Source organism: Mchenga conophoros, linkage group LG2 (genome assembly GCF_057382185.1).
Source record: "Mchenga conophoros isolate Kocher_MC1m ecotype Shallow Benthic linkage group LG2, M_conophoros_male_GT1.1, whole genome shotgun sequence".
Taxonomy (NCBI): Eukaryota; Metazoa; Chordata; class Actinopteri; order Cichliformes; family Cichlidae; genus Mchenga; species Mchenga conophoros.
This window is the reverse complement of record NC_140527.1, coordinates 26,632,742-26,652,795: the sequence shown is the minus strand read 5'-3', so window position 1 is coordinate 26,652,795 and position 20,054 is coordinate 26,632,742. Positions and strand designations below refer to the sequence as shown.

At 43.6% G+C, this 20,054-nt stretch overlaps 1 protein-coding gene across 4 annotated transcripts in view; it reads left to right on the top strand.

Moving 5' to 3' along the window:
• Window positions 1–19,789, top strand: part of unc5a (unc-5 netrin receptor A) — a 156,201-nt gene extending 136,412 nt beyond the window's left edge. For all 4 annotated transcript variants that reach the window (XM_085290857.1, XM_085290881.1, XM_085290873.1 and 1 more), the window contains 6 exons: window positions 66–234; window positions 2,402–2,635; window positions 11,574–11,723; window positions 13,568–13,732; window positions 13,871–14,049; window positions 16,151–19,789. In XM_085290857.1, the coding sequence (XP_085146983.1) occupies window positions 66–234; window positions 2,402–2,635; window positions 11,574–11,723; window positions 13,568–13,732; window positions 13,871–14,049; window positions 16,151–16,316 (1,063 nt within the window). In that variant the 3' untranslated portion in view covers window positions 16,317–19,789. The remainder of the gene's footprint in view (window positions 1–65; window positions 235–2,401; window positions 2,636–11,573; window positions 11,724–13,567; window positions 13,733–13,870; window positions 14,050–16,150) is intronic.
• The last annotated feature ends 265 nt before the right edge of the window (window positions 19,790–20,054 follow it).

Below are 20,054 nucleotides of genomic sequence, written 5' to 3'. Positions count from 1 at the left end.
TTCTCACTTATATCTCAATGAGGAAAAGCATCCATCGCTCTCTCTTGCTCCTCTCCCCGGTGTAGGTTACCCGTGGCTGGCTGCCAGACCCTTCTCAGCCCCATTGTGAGTTGTGGCCCTCCGGGGGTGGTCCTGAGCCGGCCAGTTATCCTCAGCATGGACCACTGCTTTGATGCATGCCTGGATAACTGGGCCGTGCGCCTTAAGAAGCAGAATTATGAGGGCGCTTGGGAGGTAAGACGGCACTATCATTCCAGCACAAATCCTTTGGAGAAAGACAAAGTTGCCATCCAGTGAATTTGTAAAGTCTTCTGAACTTATTCAGAGCTTTTCTCCCCAAAAAAGTACAAACTTGCTCAGCAGTGACTTGAAAGGCACTCAGTGGTATATAGCGGAGATAGTTCTGACCCGGCACTCATCTACTCCATCAGGTTTAAATTATTGACCATCAGGTGTTTTCTCATCGGGGCTTGAACAAAAGCCTGGAAGCGCTGGCTCTCTAGCTGATGAGTTGCTAAGCAACATGTTTCTCAAAACAGACATTCTCTAAGCAAATTACTGATCCTCAAAGTACTCCTCTGAGTGCTCCTTGACCATTTCTGACCGCGGCTTCCAATTACAGAGTTCCCTCCCCATTTTTCTATCCATGAAATTTGAAAGTAACCAGAAGTGCCAGACTCCAATAGGATGCAGTTGGGAAGAACCTGCCTACACACACACACACACACAGGTACACGCACACAAACAAGCACAGTTTGAGGTAGTGTAACCATCTCGACAATCCAGAGAGATTGGAAAGGGTGCTGGTGGGCTTCAGAGTGTTACTAGGTCTTCTTTCATGTTCGATATTGTGCATAAATTATTCAGCCTCCCTCCCCCCCCCCCCCCGTGTGGCAGCGGTGGGGTGTCTGTGGGATGGATTGGCCTGTCTGAGGCAGAGGTTAGACCAGCCCTTTTAATCATCGGCCGGACCAAATATAGCCCAGCGGCCTGGCTTGCGTGGACACCAAAGGGGATAAAAGTGCCAGGTGGACAAGAGAATAGAAGGCGAGAGGGTGGAAATAACTGCGGAGTGTGACGGAAAGTGGAAGGGGGGGAAAAGAAATAAGATCGAGAGAGAGAGGAAAAGTAGACAGGCAGGTAATGCAGATCTAGAGGAACGCCATGCAGGCGAGGACGACGCAAGGCGAGAGAGTGAAAATGGATAACAGGCTTGCAGAGGGAGAAAGAGGAATGAATTGCTCGTAGAGCGAGCGCTTAGTGGCGTAATTGAGCCACCTCGGTCTCTGTTCCACTCTGTAGAAATATTAAGATGATGAAAAAGTGAGACTCCATTGTGGTTGCATAGCAAATGAATTGTGTCAATACTAATTCTATTGATGTAGATGGTGTCTGGTTGAATCGATCCTACAGGGGCTCGCTGGGCATTTGGCAGGCAGAATGCTCTCTTCAGCTTGATTGGCTAATGGGTAGAGTCAGTCAACTGGCATGAAGGGATTTTAGAGAAAATGTTGTCACCTTGGGTCCAATTTGTCTCCATCAAATTATCTCAGAGAGCAGTGGAATTATCTCATGAAAAATATCCCGTACTGTGATGGAATGGGATATTTTCATAGGTACCTCATCCTTGTTAAGGATGGATTTGCGATGCAGGATTTCAGCTCTGTAACGACGATGAAAAATGCAAGGTGTTGTTTCTGAGGGGTTTTTTTCTGTTTTTGTTTTAAACCTGTCATTTTTTTTGTTCTCCGTGGCAAATTAAAGCACCAATTAATTCTTGTACTGCCTGTTAGTGTTTTTCAGCACTTTTCACCATCAGGCAAGACTGTTGTTTTGCAGATAAATTGGCAAGTTGTTTTCACCTTTCTTAACAAATCTGAAACAATCGTTGTAGGAGATTCCAGCAATCCCGATAATCCAATATTCAGTGCACCTCCAGTCTTTCCTTTCTGCAGAAGCGTCTGTTCTTGCCAGGAATCTGTTCGAGTCTCCTTTCATGTTAACTGAATACCTCGTTCATGCATTATTAAGGAAACTGATGGTGTTCTATAGGATGTATGTCTTTGTATGAGGAGGTGTGTGTCTTTATGTCAGGATGTAGTAAGTCGTAGTGCGGCGAAAAAGGAATCTGAAGCAAGATCAAAGAAGACCTTTTTCCCCCTGATCTAAACATTACCTAAAGACCTTTTACCTTTGATGTTACTCTGTCACACAGCACGAACAATAGAGTTTGATGCCCTTCTACTGCGCCAGTCTGCTTTCCTAAAAGCCTTTTGCAAACACACATACACACACCAGATATCCAGGCAAACACATCGCCCTTGCCTCCTACATAAATTGGGTGCCTGACCTTCTATCCACACTTTGTTTTTTCTTCCTCCCCCACCCCTGCCTCTTCCAGGACGTCCTGTTGATGGGAGAGGAGCTGGTGTCAGACCCTTATTACTGCCAGCTCGAGGCCGAGACGTGCCGGCTCTTCTCGGAGCAGCTGGGTACATTCGCCCTGGTGGGCGAGTCCCTGCACATGGGCGCCGCCAAGCGCCTGAGGTTGGTGCTCTTCTCGGACGCTTACTGCTCCACGCTGGAATACAACATCAGGGTATACTGCATGGACGACACGCAGGACGTCTTCAAGGTAAACTTGTGAAAATTGTGGCGCTGCCTGTTATTGTGTGTGACGGGCAGTTTGTGAGGCCTGAGATTGGCCGGTTTCGAATCAGCTGAGCGATAGGTGGACTATTATGTCTAACAGCTTCGTCTGTCACATTGAAAGGTTAGCAGAAACTGGCACAGACGTGTAGGAGGTAGGCACAGCCATGATAAATTGAATGATATCGCAGGCCTGATTACACCATGTACAGTTCGGGATTGTGCCATTTGTTCAGATGATGGTTGCCCCCCCGCCACCACACACACACACTGACCCTAAGTCAGTTGAAACAATCCACACATCCAGCTTAAACACATAATATATATTGTATGTGTTTTGGGTTGTTTTTCTTGTTTGTTTTTTTTTCTTTTCTTTTTCCATCCATGTCAACGGAGACATCTCACTCCCTTCAGCCAAGCTGTGGTTCTGCTTGGCTGCCACAGGCCGAGAAGTTTCCCATCACTTTGTTCAACAGCATATTTCAACTTCGCTTTTTCCCCCCCTCCACATGGACAGAGTATAATCAAGCACTAATGCCTTCCTCCCTCCCCTGAGGACTGCCTCTGAGTAGCCTGTTAAGATTTCATTTGCATGGTTAATTAGTAAATTAAAAGGAGAGCCTGTCCCAATCTTTTCCCAGCAACCCCTGTGCGCTCGCTCTTTTCTCTCTCTTGCTCTTTCTCTCCACACCTCTTTTTTTTCCCCCCCTCCCTCTGAGCTCTTCCTCTTCTTCTGACACCACCCACAGCCACAAGTGCCACTTCCCGCTAGAGTCCACTTCCGCTGGCTTTAATGGCTAACCTCCCCTCCACAAGCGCAATCTACGGACGTCTGCGGGACATCGGCAAACGAAAGTCAATGGGAGCTTGCACTGAAATTAGCGCTCTCACAGTCAGGGAGTTGAAGATGAGATGGAAACTGTGTACAGACTCTCATGCCTTACGTCTATCCGTTTGTGCTTCAGTTTTGCCCCTGCTGCTATCACATGATAGCCGGCACACTCAGGAAAAGTCCTGGCGAAAAATCTCATGAACTGTGTATAAAAGAATGTGACACGGGAGCTAAAGAGTGTTTTTCCTCAGATGCATTTCAGCCCATATGTTTACTTGACATTAGAGTAGCTCTAACAGTAGCGTGCTCTCTTTATTCAGCTCATCCGATGACCCAGTAGTGTGCGACTGTTGAAATGACCTTGTGTGTCTGCGTTGGATGCAGGAAGGCTGCTGGTGCACAAAAACTCTCTCTCTCTCTCTCCCTCTCCCTCTCCCTCTGGCTAGCTCTTGTTCTGCTATTCTCCGGCTCTCTTAGCCAAGAAAAGGACATCTGAGCTTGTTGACTCCAGCACTTGTGCTGCCATACTCTGCAGCTCCCTCGACGCCCTTGAGTGCATTAGCTCCCCGTCTCTCACACAACCTGGTGCTGTGGTAAGCCACGGCGTCTCCAGGGTTTTGTAGTTTTTAGTGAGTGATTTAGAACGTTGCCCACGCTGCTTAGTAATCTCGACTCCACACTGCTCTTGGTGCTATTATGGAGGGAGCAGTTCATTTAGCAAGTACATTAACTACTTTGAGTGGAGATTAAACTTCCCTGGAGAGGTTCAGACTAATCACTAATCACTATCTTTAAAATGCACCATTTATGATTAGACTTTCACTATGGCTACCATTAGAGTTAATTGTAGTGCATGAGAGTGGTGGACCAGCGGGAGGTGGTGCAGTGAAGAGTGTATGTACTGTACACCTTCAGCACATGTGACTTTTATGACCACACTTGCAACCTGCTAATCCACCGCAGATGTTAACTTTCCATGCATTAAACAGGCTGCTCAATGACGAGAGATAAAATGGATGTTCAGTGGCGAGAGGAAAGTGCAGAAGGGATGCTGAGCTTTTCTGACTAGTCCCATTGCTGGCTGTCACTCTGAGCTGACAAGCCTCCATCAGGGAGAATGACAGACACGCACACGCACAAACACAAATGCATTCAGCTACACTTATGCATGCTGTACCATTGAATCTCTTATCTCCCAATTACAGCAGATTAGAACCAATGTTATTGTCTTTGATCCTAAGTGTGCGGGGGCTCTGGGGAAACAGTGACATTTTCGTCTGATGCTTGCCGTATGTTAGCACGGCTCTGCTGGGACCAATTAAGTTAATATTTAATGTGTGTCCCACTCTTGATCGGCCCAGCCAAGGCTGGCACAGCAGCAGAGGCGACATAATCAGCGTTTGGTAGCGCCCTCGCTGTGCGCTCGCTTGTTCCAGCTAAACCTGTGGGAGAGCATCACTGAGGTTCTGCCATTCCACAACTGCAGTGAAGCAAGCCTCCAACTCGGAGGAGAGATACACCTAACGCCTTTATCTAATTAACTAATATATGTTTAGCTGTGATATTCTTCACAATCTGACAGCTTTTGAAAGTCTGTATGTTTTTCTACTGAGCATAATCCAAATTTGAATAGCGGAACATTAATGAAAAATCTGTGTTTATTGATAAGTAAATGTGCTTCCTTTACACCCACATGTCTGTGTTTGTGAGGCCAGTGTTTTTTTGTACAGTTAAAAAAAACATTTAAAAAATGATTTACAAACCACCCACTCCCTGTCAGATTTTTTTTTTTTTTTTTTTACTGAGGTTGAAGCACAGATTTTTTTTTTCCCCGTATTAACCAGTACATTGTAAAAGAAACCATAATAAATACTGATGCAGTAGTGTTTCTAATAAATATCTGGATTGGATTCATTTGCTTGCTTTGGCAGTACTTGTCAGATTGAGCCACCATTTCAATTCACTCTGACTACTTGACAGATTTAAATGACATTTTATACAGCTAGGCATGATGCTCAGGTAGATTGTACGATAGCACCGTAATGTTGTCACAATTCAAATAATTTGTCCAATAATTTAAACTTAATATTCTCAGTGGCTTTGATTTTAATACTAATTAGCAAGTGATAGCATTAGCATTGCCAGTGACCGTTGTTAGCATGCTAATGGTGAAACATTGTGAAACGCAGGCTCATAGAGCATATAGTAAAGGTTTCTTGTTTAATTATTGTTGTAGCAGAAATAGTACAATTTTGTTCTGTGTTCGACTTTTGAAAGAGCTCTTTATATGCTCCCACTGACATGCTTATCGGGTTTTAGCTAACATTGCTAACAAGCGATAAGTATACGTGTGTCCCAATTCCTTCAAAGACCACAAAGGCTGGAGCAGCTGTTAATTGGGACAGTCCTGCCGACAACATGCTGCTTAGGTTGTGTATGTTAGCATGCCAATAGACAGTATAAAAAATGGACCCAGGTGCCTTGATAATCACTGACTGTGAGACTGCTTATTAGTTGATTAACAATAACCAATGATTAAATGCAAAGTGGTGTATCTATGCATAGAATGAAAAATGTAAATGAAGAAGAAAATCTCTTCCCTCTGCAATAAACCTAGACCTACTACAGGGTAAGTAATGGAGGATTCATGGCCACTTGATACTGCCCTAACTGTATGCTTTATCAAATAGGAAAGTTTTAATTTAAGCCTAATCTTAAAAGTAGAGCGAGTATGCCACCTGCGGTTAAACTGACCATCTTCCACATGAAAAACTGGGACCTACCCTATATCTACACAAAAAAGGTCACCACCTGGATTTAAGCAAATAGGCAACAGCCTTCCATTGCACTCAAGGTTTAGCAAGATGACAGTGACAGGATTTATCGGACAGAAATCTTGAGAGGGCTGTTCAGGGAGCATGAGACATCATTTTCACACATGGATTGGCCACCACAGAGTCCAGACCTTAACCCCATTGAGAATCTTTGGCGTGGGCTAGAGAAGACTTTACGCAACAGTCTGACTCTCGCAGCATTAATACAAGATCTTGGCACAAGAGTAATGCATCTCTAGACAGAAATAAATGTTGTAAATAACTCATCAAGTCTAAACATGATCCAGGGAAATATTAGTGGGACTTGTTTCTTCGAGCAGGGCAGTGTATATGATTATAATCTAGTGCAAGGTTCTCATCAGAGATGATTTTGGTGTACTTGTACACTTTCCCTATTAAAAATACTTAGTAGCTAAAATAAATTTGTGATAAACTAAACACGTTGTGTAATATTGCACTGAAATACAAGATGGAGTGAAGAGATTTAAAATAACTTCAGTATCTTATGGTAGGGTAACTTGGCTGGCTCAGTTTAACTCCTGGCATGATGCTTACTTTTTCCCATAACCGCTATCAATTCAGACTGATATTGAGCTTAACAGTTTGCATTGTTTTGTAGTAATTGCCTGTTATAATAGGCCTATGCTGCTAGGCAATTCACATGATGCACTAAGCATCTCTTCTTCTCTTATCTCTTTTCACACTCTGTGTTTATACACCACTTTAATCATTAGTAATTATTAATCTCTGGCTCTCGTCCACAGCGTGTCACCCCTAACTGTTTACAGAAGATGACTTCCCCTTCCATGAGCCTGGTTCTGCTGGAGGTTTATTCCTGTTAAAAGGGAGTTTTTACTTCCCACTTTCACCAAGTGCTTGCTCAAAGGGGGTCATCTGACTATTGGGGTTTTCTCTTAACCTTACAATATAAAGTGCCTTGAGGCAACTGTTGTTGGCACCGTGCAAATATAATTGAAGTAAATAGTTGACAGATCACCAACATAAAAGATCATCTTAAAAAACAAAGCATCATAAATACTTTTTGACTCGGATAAATTTGCTTAGATGTAGCAGCCATTAAAACTGGTGCCAAAAGGAATGGCTGCCTGGCAATAAAAGGGCACGGTTGCCAAGATACAAGGGGTGGCTTATCTTGTGTGGCTTACTCCCTCATCAGTAACACCTTACGAGTCCAATACATTTAGCTTCTCTGTCTCCCTGTTGTAGAAATGTATGTTCCAGGATTTAAATGGGTGTTTAATTGATGTCTTGCTGGTTAAATAGTGGCCCCTGGATTCTTTTTGTACAGTGTTTGACCTCGAGCAATGATTCTTATTTGCGTTAAAAAGGGCTCATAAACTGTTTATGTGCTCCCACTATGACGTTTCCTTGCTAGCTGCTGAGCAGCGAGCCATGTTTGAGCGGAAACTTTTTAGCTTTTCTGTAACAGAGAAGAGAAAAGCAGCATGTACGGAGTGAAATACAAACTGTTTTTTTTTTCTGATCCCTCCATTACAAAAGTTACTGGCAACAAATTCTAGAAGAAAAACAGAAGAGCATAGCCCAGTAATTGCTGGCATTAAGTTAAACAAGACAGTCAGCTTTATCACTGAGCCCAGCTGAGAAATTGTTTCCATATTATATTTCTGTGTTCCTGTGTGCTTTTTTTCTCCCGTCCTGCTCTGTGATTTATTAAGCAGAATGCGCATCTTTTCCCTTGCAAACACAGTCCCCATTTATAACTGAGCAGACAAGTCCCTTCTATTTGTAGTTATTAATCAGAGTTGACTGTAGCGGGCACGGTCACTGGAGCTCAGACCGATAGACTCTCAGTCAGAGAGGAAAAGCCTGTCACATCCTGCTGACAAATACACAGATTTATGGAGCCCACATAGCCAGGCTACTCTCTATAAACAAATGCATTTGCCTGAAAAGAGCAGCTCTGAAAATGGATATTCACTATGAATGCACATTTTTAAACACGATGACACCGTGTCGCCGAGAGTGAGGGGCTGAGGACGAGTTTATGAGGATCTTACCGCCCGTGTGCATGTATAGCTCCATGTTTCGGATGACATGTAGCTTGACTAATTAACTGATCAAAGGCTACTCATAATCTCCATTAGAGCTGGTTGTGTTAATCAGTTTGCTACACACAAAGCCGGCACAACACAAGGCCACAAGAAGCAGCTTGGCCTTGCTGTGAGGGGAAAGTCTGCAGCTTCGTGCCAGTCCGGTTCTTAATATATACGCCTCTGCTAATACTTTGATTTGTTTCGTTTGTGTTTCCACCCGGCATCCAAGGCTGGCTGTTCTTTTCTGTCGCAGGAGAGCGTTCGGTGCAGCCACTAACCTCTTTCTGTCATCACCAGCCCGGAGAGATTAGCTGTATGAGTGTCTCTTGTTTCCTGGTGGAGCCCGGCCCCCAGTCCATTACAGTCCCAGCTCTGGTCCATGCCGAAGGGATGGGTGGAGAGTGGGGTGGGGGGACATGAGTGAGCGTATAAAGGGGGTTGAAGTCATAGAAAACTGTGGCCATGATTGCAGTAATCCTGTTATCTCTCTTGCTAAAGCTGGCCACTCTAGTGACCTGGAGACACAAATGTTAAGCTGCCTCTGTCTCTCTCCTCTCCTGTTCCTGCTCTTTTCACTCCTCCCTGCTCTATCTCACTCTCTTTAGCCAGCCTCATTGAATGTCAGGGGGTGGTCTTGGCTTTGCCTGACTCTAAATTCACAGTCTTCACACACACCCCAGGCTATCTCGAATTCCGTCAGAACAAAAGGGGTTTTTCTCCTGCGGTACTTGAACTTCTTGCCCATCTCATGCATCTTAATGTTCCCATAGCTGTACAGGTTCAGGGCGCCTTAGGAGAAAACAGCTCTTATTATATTCCCCTGAATTGGGGGAAACAAAACTGAGCTGGTGCAATCATGATTAATATGTGATTTGATAAACTAATTCCAAACCTTGCATTGTTTTCCTCCCAGAAAGAGTAAATAATACGGTCAAATTTAGCTTCTCATCTATTAGCTCGCTCACACTGTCATTTGTTAACAGGATAATGGGGCGTAAAGAGGGCCATTATTCTCTCAGTCCAGAACATATGCTGAAATCCTGCAGAAAAAAGCCACTCTGCAATACACACAGTCACAGCCACTCGGACGCACACAAACAACATGCGGGCGAGACGGTGTCATTTTGAAAGCGAGGACATGAGCACACTTTAAAGGAGCAAATGCATCATCCCGTGTTGTTCAACCCCCCCCCCCCCCCCTCCCCCTCAGTGTCCCTGTCAGGTAGCAAGAGAATCATGTCCCAGACCCTGTTTTGATTGTAATCAAGTGTGCCGGCCTTGAACCTGACGTGCTGCTAGGCGGCTCGAGTTAGTATTCATTCTAGTCGCCACATTTGATAATAGGATAATTGGCATTCTGCACTCGTTCTGCTGCTAGCGGGGCTATAGATCTGTTCTATAGGTCAAAACCTGATCAAAGTCCAACACCCAATTTGCAATGCTAATCGCCGCCCAACAAATAATTGTGCTTAAGAACTGTTTAAATGAACCTCTCTGGAAGCCCACATAATGTGGCTTTTGTATCTGTAAGAGACATAATAGCAGAGGGCTTTTCTGTGGAGAACGCGCTGCCCTCTGTTATTAACTCATTAGACCTCGACGCTTTGATTCAGCGCCATTGTCTGACCTTCCCTCTCTGAGTAAGTGGACTGGGTAACATCACAAGACTCTTGTCTGGCAGAGCATGGAGGAGTATATTCCAGCTAGATGCATACATTCAGATCATTTTAGATTTTTTTTTTTTTTTAATGGTTTAAAATAAAAAAAAAGGTAAACCGATGCAAATTCAGGAATCAATCTAGATAATCACAAGGGGCATAATAATCATGTTAACAAGAAGATAAGCACAAAGCAAACATGGAAATTAACAATGCGGCGAACAAACAGTGAAATTCAATTGTCGGCCTGAACCAAAAATTGCTCATTCGTCAAAGGGGAGCGCACATGAAATAACGCAGGTAGAGATTCCAAATGGATAATTAACAGCTTTCTTTCCATTATAATTGGAATCAGTCTAGCCTGTTCCTGGGAAAGAGGGCAGAAAATTGAATCAGTGTTGTGCAGATAGAAATTACCACCATTCTCCACCTTAATTGGATGTCTTTGCTGAACTCATACCATGGGCAACCATGCTGGCATGCAGCGTTCAACATATGGCAGCCATCTATACGCACTTCGCCCTCTCGGAGCTGTTGTCTTTGAGGTACGACTCCGAGGAGCGCCCGGGCTGACTGTTTTCCTTCTGCTGCCATCTTGTTTCCCCTCCTCAGACAGATTAAAAGAACATGTCTTATTTTGGAGGTCTTTTCACACCACTAATTTCAGAGGCCTGTTTTCTCTGTTGTAGTATGCTCCTGTGATTGGAGTATGAGGCAGCACATGTGAATGGCAACCAAAGCGCTGGATTTCTGAGGACATGTTCAGCACAAAGCATCCAGCTCAAAGCGAATTGATAAATCAGAGGCAAATGTGCCGGATATTATCATCCCATTCCAGATGGTCATTTGGATGGCAACAAATGGTCCACTGAGCAAGTCCCACAGAGATTAAAATATTAAGCATGCATTTACAAATCTCTACTGGCACAAAAACAAAAATGAAATTAAGGAGATTCGCCATGCGAGAACAATGAGCAGTTGACTAATGGCTCGTTCACTTACTTCATCACAGCCCAGGTAGCCAGTAGGCTGGGAATGGCTGCAGTTCCTGCATGCTAATGCAGATGCAGAAAACACTGGCATATACAAACCGAGGCAGAGGATCAACCTTGCGATGACATTAAAGCACCGTGGAGACGAGTCGGTCCAGTCCTTTGTGGCCGCACGCAGAGACACTATCTTCTTTTCCTCAGATGTACTGTACCCCTGCCTCATGCTCATGCTGTGCTTTTACAATTCATTTTGTGTGTGTGTGTGTGTGTGTGTGTGTGTGTGTGTGTGTGTGTGTGTGTGTGTGTGTGTGTGTGTGTGTGTGTGTGTGTGTGTGTGCGCGCTGATACATTTTTATTCCAAAGCGGTACCGTTTTGTGTGCGTGAGTGATGCACCAGACAAAGTGTAAACAGCAAACAGTTATGGATTGTTTTTACACGTTTTCACTTACCTCTGCGAGTGTGTTGGTAAATGTACCTCCCCCTCTCATCCCCGAGCCCTGACACCTTTTCTCGCCTCTTTCTCTTTGATCAGGAGGTGATGCAGATGGAGCGGCAGCTCGGGGGTCGGCTGATTGACGAGCCTCACGTCCTGCTTTTCAAAGACAGTTACCACAACCTGCGCCTGTCCATCCATGACATGCCCCAGGCGCACTGGAGGAGCAAGCTGCTAGCCGGCTACCAGGTGCGTTGGGCTGCCCTTGAGGGGCTGCAGGGGCAGGGAGTCGCTCTGGATCAGTGCGGGAGTAAGGAGATTTAATACAAGTGCCTGGCCGAATCTGTTAAATTTGTTTACCGGCAGTAATAAGGCCGTCAAATGTGTTTGTTTATGAGCTCAATTTAAAATCTATGCCGTTTGTTAGTTTAAATTAGCCATCCAGAAAAGTAAAAAATGAATTGAACGCATGTTAACAAAAGTTAAAAAGTTACTGACTATTCAGAAGCTATTTGGGAGAAACTTTTTTTATTGTTAATGAGGCTTCGTGGTCTCCTAATGTCTCTGGAAAGTTGTTTTTCATTAGAGTTGGGCCAGACTTGTTAATTAAGCATGTTTTGGTTTGGCTTCAGTTGATCACTTTAAAGATTCACACAAAGGAGTGTTTCTAAGTCTGTTACTGCAGGACTCTGCTGTCCAATAACCTTTTCTGTTCTTGGCACACTTTGGAACTTAGTCATTTGTCAGAGTAGAGGGAACCTTTTTACTTTTTTTGGGGGGGGTGTGTGCACCCCTGTGCCTAGACCGCGAGTGTGCACGTAGTGTATACATGTGCATAGAGGAGCTGAATTGCGTGCACTAACTCAGGGCTGCAAGCTGATTGATTATACTAGCTGTCGCTCTCTCAAAGGGGGCTCGTATGAAATATAGAGCAGTATGTAAATATCTCGAACTTTGCAACCTGAATTTTGGATCGGCTCCACCTTACTGCACTCCCCGCACCTGCGCGTGGCCAGTTACACTGCAGCCCGACGTATGCACACACAAGGGATGTTCCAGGACTAGAAAATGTTCTGGCTGTAACTATGTGAGCATTGAGTACCGGGTCCCCAATGAGAGCATGCAGACTGTGCCAAGCAAGCAAGGCGGCAACAATGCACCCAGAACAGAGGCTTATTCCTCTGGACTGTGCCTGTTCATTTGGAAGTGTTATTCCCTTCTCAGCAGTGCAGTCAAAAAGGCCTTTAGTCTCCCTGGGGCCCATGAAGACTTCTGTGTGTTTCACTCGGCTGCTCTGTTGCCAGTCTGCCTGGGTAACAGTGCCCCCATTTGGTTAGTAGGATGTGCTGCAGGCCACACTTCTTTTCGACTGAGAACCCTGGTAGCCGTTGAACTCTGGTAAAGCGAGGAGTTAGCGTGCACTTTTTTCCCCCCCTCTTTCTCCAGCATTACAACAGTGCTTCTCCTGGGTTATGCAAACAAGTCATGAATATGCAGCAGACGAGAGAGGGGGTAGAAATTGCAGCCTCAAATGCATTCTCCCAAAGACTCCCTGGTATCCGTTTGCTAGACGGAAGCTGAAGCCGATACAGCAGCTATTGAGTATGCTTATGCATTCGCCGCGTGATGTGCTTTAGCTTTAAAGTAGTGGTGTGATATTTCAGCATTTACACTAACGCCACCATTTATATATCTGCCTGAAAGTTAGTACAAAGCTAAAGCAAGTTAATGAAAATAGATGAAAAGGAAAAAAAAAATGCTTCCATTGCCAGCGTGACAGATTGCGCGTGTAATCTATTAAAATCCAAAGTTTGATTTCTTCTGTTATCAGCAGAGTCGGGCTGGCAGCTCTTAACTCCTATTAAAGATTCTATTTGTCAGTAACAGCGCATTTATTCCCTTTAACTTAATTGAACGTTGTCATTCCGCTGCCTCAGATATACTTAGCCATAATGATGACAGCTTATGTCAGTGTAATTAATGATAATCTCAGTGTATTCTAGGCAGGCGGTCGTGTTGTGGCGCGTTTCAGACATGCAGTTCTGACTGTGCTGCTGCATGTGCTTCTTTTTTTCCTTCTTCTTCTACTGCAGGAGATCCCGTTCTACCACATCTGGAACGGTTCCCAGCGGTACCTGCACTGCACGTTCACTCTGGAGCGGCTCAGCCTCAGCACCTGCGAGCTCACCTGCCAGCTGTGTGTGTGGCAGGTGGAGGGGGAGGGACAGAGCTTTAGCCTGGACTTTAACATTGCCAAGGTAACGTTCGTTCTGCTCACTTAAAAGCTGCGGTTGATTATGCCGCAGCTACTATTTATCATTTTGGGTATTTGTAAAGGAGATGATTTTTCTGCTGAGCTCAGAAAACCTGTGTGGCTTTTTGTCCCCCCTTTCCAGGACACTCGAGCGTTGGACTCTGAGTTTCTGTTAATGGACAGTAACGCCACAGCTCTGGCGGGACCCAGCGCCTTTCAGATCCCGTACCTCATCAGGCAGAAGATCTGCAGCAGCCTGGACGCCCCCTGTCCCAACGGAGCCGACTGGAGAATGCTAGCACAAAGACTTAAACTCGAGAGGTAAAGATCAGCTTTACAATAACGCCTTATCTGATTGCTGATCTGATCGTTGTCAAGGCATGTCGGAGCCGGCGGCTTAGCTTTGAAAGCTCTGAAGAAATTCTGATGAGCCTTATTTATCCAAACCTCTTGGAAGTGAGGTTTCACAGCAGAGTTATGCACAATATGTGAATACAGCTCACTCAAAATAATGATAGTAAAGAGGTGTACTAATACAGATGTTGGCAGAAAAACAGTGAAATTTCAGTAATCAAGCACAATCGGTGTGGAGTGATTCACCTCAGCGGAGTGTTTTTCCTAAAGTTCAGGTAAACAGAGTAATGCTTTAGCAAGCTAATCCTCTTTTGACACAGCTAGTATTATAGGATTAATGCGGACTTGATGGATACAGCTATCATTTCTGCAAGAAAACATGACCCCCTTCTTCATTTCTCCCTCAGAAACAGGTAAGAAGCTTAAAGTCTGCAGCTAAACTTCTACCTGCTACATTCTGCTTAACAGCTGTAATTGGAAATGCAGCGAGCTAGCTGCCCATCAGCGGCAGGGAGGGGAGGGGGGGGGGGATAAAGTTGGAATAGGTTTGGATCTGTGCCGACCACTTCGTTCTCACAGCTACTGTACTCTATCACCAAAGCACCTGTAACAAGAGCGTAGTCGGGCATTGATCTCTTATCCTCCAATTTAATTTCTACCTGGTAATGAAATCAAATAGGTACACTTAATTTGTCCAATCAACTTTTATTTACCCCAATTAATCACAAATTGAATTGATGCACTACAGGTTTAATTAGCAATGTTTTGCTCAACATAATCAATTCTCATTTAGACCTCAGGAAGGAACAACTGCTCCGTTGTTTGATCTGTCCTTAACAACGTGTTTTCCTCAAAAGGCTGCAGCTCCTTGGCATTCTGTCATGCTGCATTTCTGTGTTTGTTTCTGCGCGTGTAAAGTGTTCAGACCGAGCGGAACGGGACCAATCAATAAAACTTAAAATGCCAAGAACCTTTTATTTGATCTTTCTTTCCCAGGACGGTACGAGCGGCTGCGTCTGAGCCATACAAGATAAGCTCTTGTTTCACGCGGCGAGGTGAATAAGCAGGGTTGACACATTTGTTTCTTTTTTTTAAACTTTAATAATGACACAGAGGTTCATTCCCAAAAGATTTTTTTTTTTTGACCAACGCTCCTCTTTGTTGCGTTGTCCTGATGCAGAGCCAGAGCCGTTCACGTTCTATAAAATCCAATTGACTTAAAATAGCACGGTGACGATGTGTTCCCGGTGCTTGTGCCCTACCGCTGCACTCACGTGTTTATAACCTCCACATAATGCTTCACCAGACAAACAGAAACACACGAGGAAGTCTGACTCCGTCTGACCTTTCTCAAGGTGAAAAAGGCTCGGTGGCATTTTCCTGTCTCCCCTTTCCCCCCTCACCGAAACACCCACACGGCACGGTGATTCTTTGTGCTTTACATCGTTCTCCTTTTTAATGTCATGTGGGTTCTACATAAGAGTTAAAGCCCCGGACATTTGGAAAAACAGAGAAATGCCATTTAATCAAACAAGCATCTTCGGCTACCGCGGGGATAAGGTCCCACTCAACATCAAATATCCAGCTGACTCGGGCCACTGCTTTGTTGTCATTGATTGGGTTTGATCGTAAAGGTTCTGCTCCCAAAATAGAAAAGGTCACTTCCGACTTAACTGTGAAAGTCTATATAGGATTTACTATATGGGATTTTGGGGCCAATTTCAACATCAAATAAAGAGGGAATGAGGGTTGTGGAGTTAAGCTTCAAATGAGAATTGTTAGAGAGTCTGTACGTAACGGCAGTTTCGAGAGCTCCGACTGTTCTTGTAGCTTTTATCATTTTTTTACTTAGTGCGCCGACACTAGATATCAGGATGTAGCAATATAACCCACAATAAAACCTGACATTGACAGAGTTAGAAGAAGAGGCAGCACAATAAAATACCCGGTGAAAGGTTTTCCTGACACTCTTTAGGTGGAGAGAAAATGAGAGGCTCTGCTTTCTGATGTGTGCGCGTTGCTTGATTTAATTAATTTTCTGTGTTCTCTGCTCTCTCTCACCCCGCAGACACATGAGTTTCTTTGCATCCAAAGCAAGCCCAACCTCTGTGATCCTGGACCTATGGGAGGCGCAACATTTCCACAGCGGCAACATCAACCAGCTGGCCACGGTCATGGCCGACATCGGCAAACAGGAAGCCATGATATTCCTGGTCTCCGATGGCGAGTGCTAACCTAGAAAAGAGGGACAGACTGGTGCCGAGGAAAAGTACACAACGTGATACACTAATACGCATTCTTACACACATAAAAAAACAATAACTGCAGCGGGAATCGAAGAACAGAGCTGTCCCAGCGTTCCTTTTCTTCACTTTAGAAGATAAGAAAGTGTTTATGTAGGATTGAGTCCCTATTTCCCATGAAACACAGTAAAAATCTTTAAATGACAGACCAAATGAGGAACAAGGGGGTAGAGTTTGGGTGTGTGTGTGTTTGGGGAAAACGTATTCACAGACTCAGTAGAGAAAGTACCTTTTATTTCCCATCAAAGACCCAAGTTAAATTAGTCCATACCCTAGTTCTGCTGCAAAGGTAACATCAAATTAACTCTTCTAAACAGGCCGCGTACGGCTTAACAAGGAGCAATATGCAAATGTAACGCTATTAGTAATGGCCAATATTGCAAATTCAGTCGTTAATTTTTGAACTTGGATTCAAAAACCGTGTGTTTTTAAACAGTCAGTTAAAAGGAAGGTGGCAAAAAAGGGTGCAGGTCATTTCAGGTTAAAGAGAACCAGCAACATATGCAATTGGCAGGTTCGTCACATGACATCAACTCAGAAGATTAGCCCACTTTTTTTTTTTTCTTTACCTTTTTTATTTTATTTTAAAGCAACCTAGTGAGACTGTGTGCGTGTGTGAGTCACATAATCTGTTTAACACACAGACGGCTTGTAGCAGATTCTGGACTTGCTGGTTTAAAAACAGATTGTGTGTCTGAGCCCCCCAAAAACCCATCTCATGTAGTTTGTGTGTGCGTTTGTGTGTGTTGTAGTCCAGCCGGTATCACTATTGTGAATCTAACATCTTGATCCAGTGAGACGCTTTGGAGCTTTTCCTCCTTTTAATATGTGAGGTTTGAGTTCTCTGGATCCCTTTTTTTCTTTTTTTTTTTTTTTGAAGTGATTAATATCTTGACTTAAAGTCATATTTTAAAGGAAATTTCTATTTAAAGCCTTCTGATTTTGATCCATAAGGTTTCCACATTTTATATTACCCCAATCGTTCATCGTGGCGTTTCTCTGTTTTAAAGTCCACAGCTTAATGAAGAGGCCATAGGGCCGAGAGGCACGCCGACTGCACGTGTGCAAACGCTGAATGTCGTCAAAGCTCATTTCTAAAATGACATTTTCCTCTTGATTACATTGATTTTTGTAGTCTAAAAACATGGCCCGAAGGGTTATTATTCCATATGAATTATGTAGAGCACTTTCCCTCAGAAAAATCTGACAACAAATTCTTCAAAATCATCACAAGATTACTCATGTTGAAAGGGTAATTGTGCAGCTTTGTTTGTATTATTCATAAAGCAATGTTGGTGGGAATTCTGCATTTGCTGTGTGGCAAACAGTATTTCCACATCAGAGAGAAGCCCATCTCTCAGATAAAATAAAGAGCAGCTTTTTCTTAATGTCACCCCCTCTGCTCACAAATAGATGCTTTGAAAGGAATTTTTTTTTTGGCTATCTGTATCCAGACAGCAACAATTATCCAATAGATTCATGCAAAAATCCATAAACTGCAGCGGCGCATTTGCATTCTGTCGTATTTCACTAACAGTATTTTTCTTTTTCTCGTAACGAATCTGTCAAACAAACACAAAAATTTCTCGTTTAGCAATTTTCCTTCGGTGAGGTGTGAGCAGTCCCAAACTAGCCATAGGTTCTCTCTATGTCTGCCTCAGGGTTGCATGTGAAGTTGTCTGTTCAAAGCTATAATGAAAACCCCGCCCCTTTTCATTCAAACAGCGAGGACGGCCCAATCCTGCGGGCTCGAATGGTTTTTAACCTTTAAGATGAAATGATTGTCAGATTTTTTGGAATGTACATTAGTTTCCTTGTAGCAGGCAGAAAGTTTGACTTTCTTTTTATACCGTCGCCCATCGCCTTGCTCGTTTAACCCATCTCGTTAAACCACATCTCCCCTCAGAGTCCCGTTACCAGTTTATATAAAGATGCCGTGAAAATGATCAGAAACTCAAAATCTTTTCACGTTGAATCAGATCGCAGTGCATAATTTGTAAATACTTTTCTATACCAGCCGTGTGCTGTCACTTTGCATACTGTATATCAGCAGAATTGTTAACCAAAGTTTTCTGAATATCATTTCGAGGGCCACCGCATCCTCACGCTGTGTCCACGAATCCACTGTTTTCTAGAGTAGTTGTCTCTTTCATTGTCTTTCCTTTTTCCCTCATTTTAAGGCATCTCAATGCAGTTTGTTTACGCAGTACTCTGTGTCACCTTATCACTTTGTAAACAAATGTAAATTATATTTTAATATGAAGCCAAAAAAGACACTTAACTGGCGCAGCATTTGTCAAGTCTAAAACCGTGACGTGTTTGCCTATATACTGTTGTTTGGCGATCTAGCAGACTATTTGCAGTGTTAAGGGTTTCGAGACTGTTTCACAGGAAAGCTTTCTGTCGACGTTTTGTTCGTCCTTAACTCTGCGCACCTGATGATTTCTGTAACTAAGCATTTAAAAATCCAAGGTGGAAACTGTCACTTGTGCTTAACGAGTCACCGCGCGGCTAATTGGAGAGTGAGGGCGTCGGTTAGGCACGTTTAGATGAGCCACGGCAGCTGTACAGTCAGAGCACGTGTGTGTTTCTTCATCCCCCTCCGTCATCGTCTTGGATATGTTGCCTAAGCACATTTCAGTAATGTAATTCACCAGCCGCCAGGATGTTGAGCATCTTATCTTCACATCTAGCTCATCCGACAAATCTAACAATTCTGCTATGACTCAGTGTGTGTGCGATGAATACAGTTTGAGAGAAAACCCAGGCCTGATAATTCTGTGTAAGTAACATACAAGCTTTGTTCAAGGGTTTATACTGTCAGTTCACCCCTGTGTTATGGGGAGAAATGTAACATCTCAGCACTGTACTTTTTGTGTCACTCATTACTATTCAGTGTCAAGGATGTATTTGAGTGTGTGTGTGAGAGAGATTGGGTGTGTGCATACCTCCCCGTCACTCTTACTAAACTGTTTTCTTTTTGAAGTAAGAACAATAGCCTTCTGTACTTGTGAATGGTTTTTTCTCTTTAGTTCCTTGATTCAATGTTCCTTGCCTTTCTGCAAGTCAAAAATGCTGTATTTATTACATGCCACAGCGCTTATGCAATTGTATAATCCTCCTTTATGTTCCTTTGTTTTTAACCTTTTTTTGTGTTCCCTATCGTTAATGTAAATTGTTGTCGAAACTTTTGTGGCGATGGAAAAACTTCTGCTAAGGGAGATTTTCTGTACTTTTTTGGACAATGATATGGATTTGTGGGTAGAATTTTGGAAATTCGTTTCTAAGTGCTTTCAAGTATTTACTTGGCCTTATGTATATATATATCTATCTATGACATTTCAGAAAGGTATGTATAGTAATTCAATCCGAAAATTGTTGTAAATAAATTATATATTGTTAAATCAAGGCCTGGATCTTTTACTTGAAAAGGTGTCTCTAGTTTGAGAGTTGGATCTTTTATGAAATGCGTCTGTTGTTCTTCTTGCCATGGGATTAAATGCAAAGCTTTTTGGCTGATTAACCTGGAGCCTTTCCTGCTACGGTGAAGGGATCCAGTGGTTCTGTGTGGGAAATTTTGCTGTCATAGTTTGGATCATCTTGTCAATGTCAATCACTACTGAGTCATCATTTTTACCTTATGATGAAACATTTCTGTCCTGATGGTCT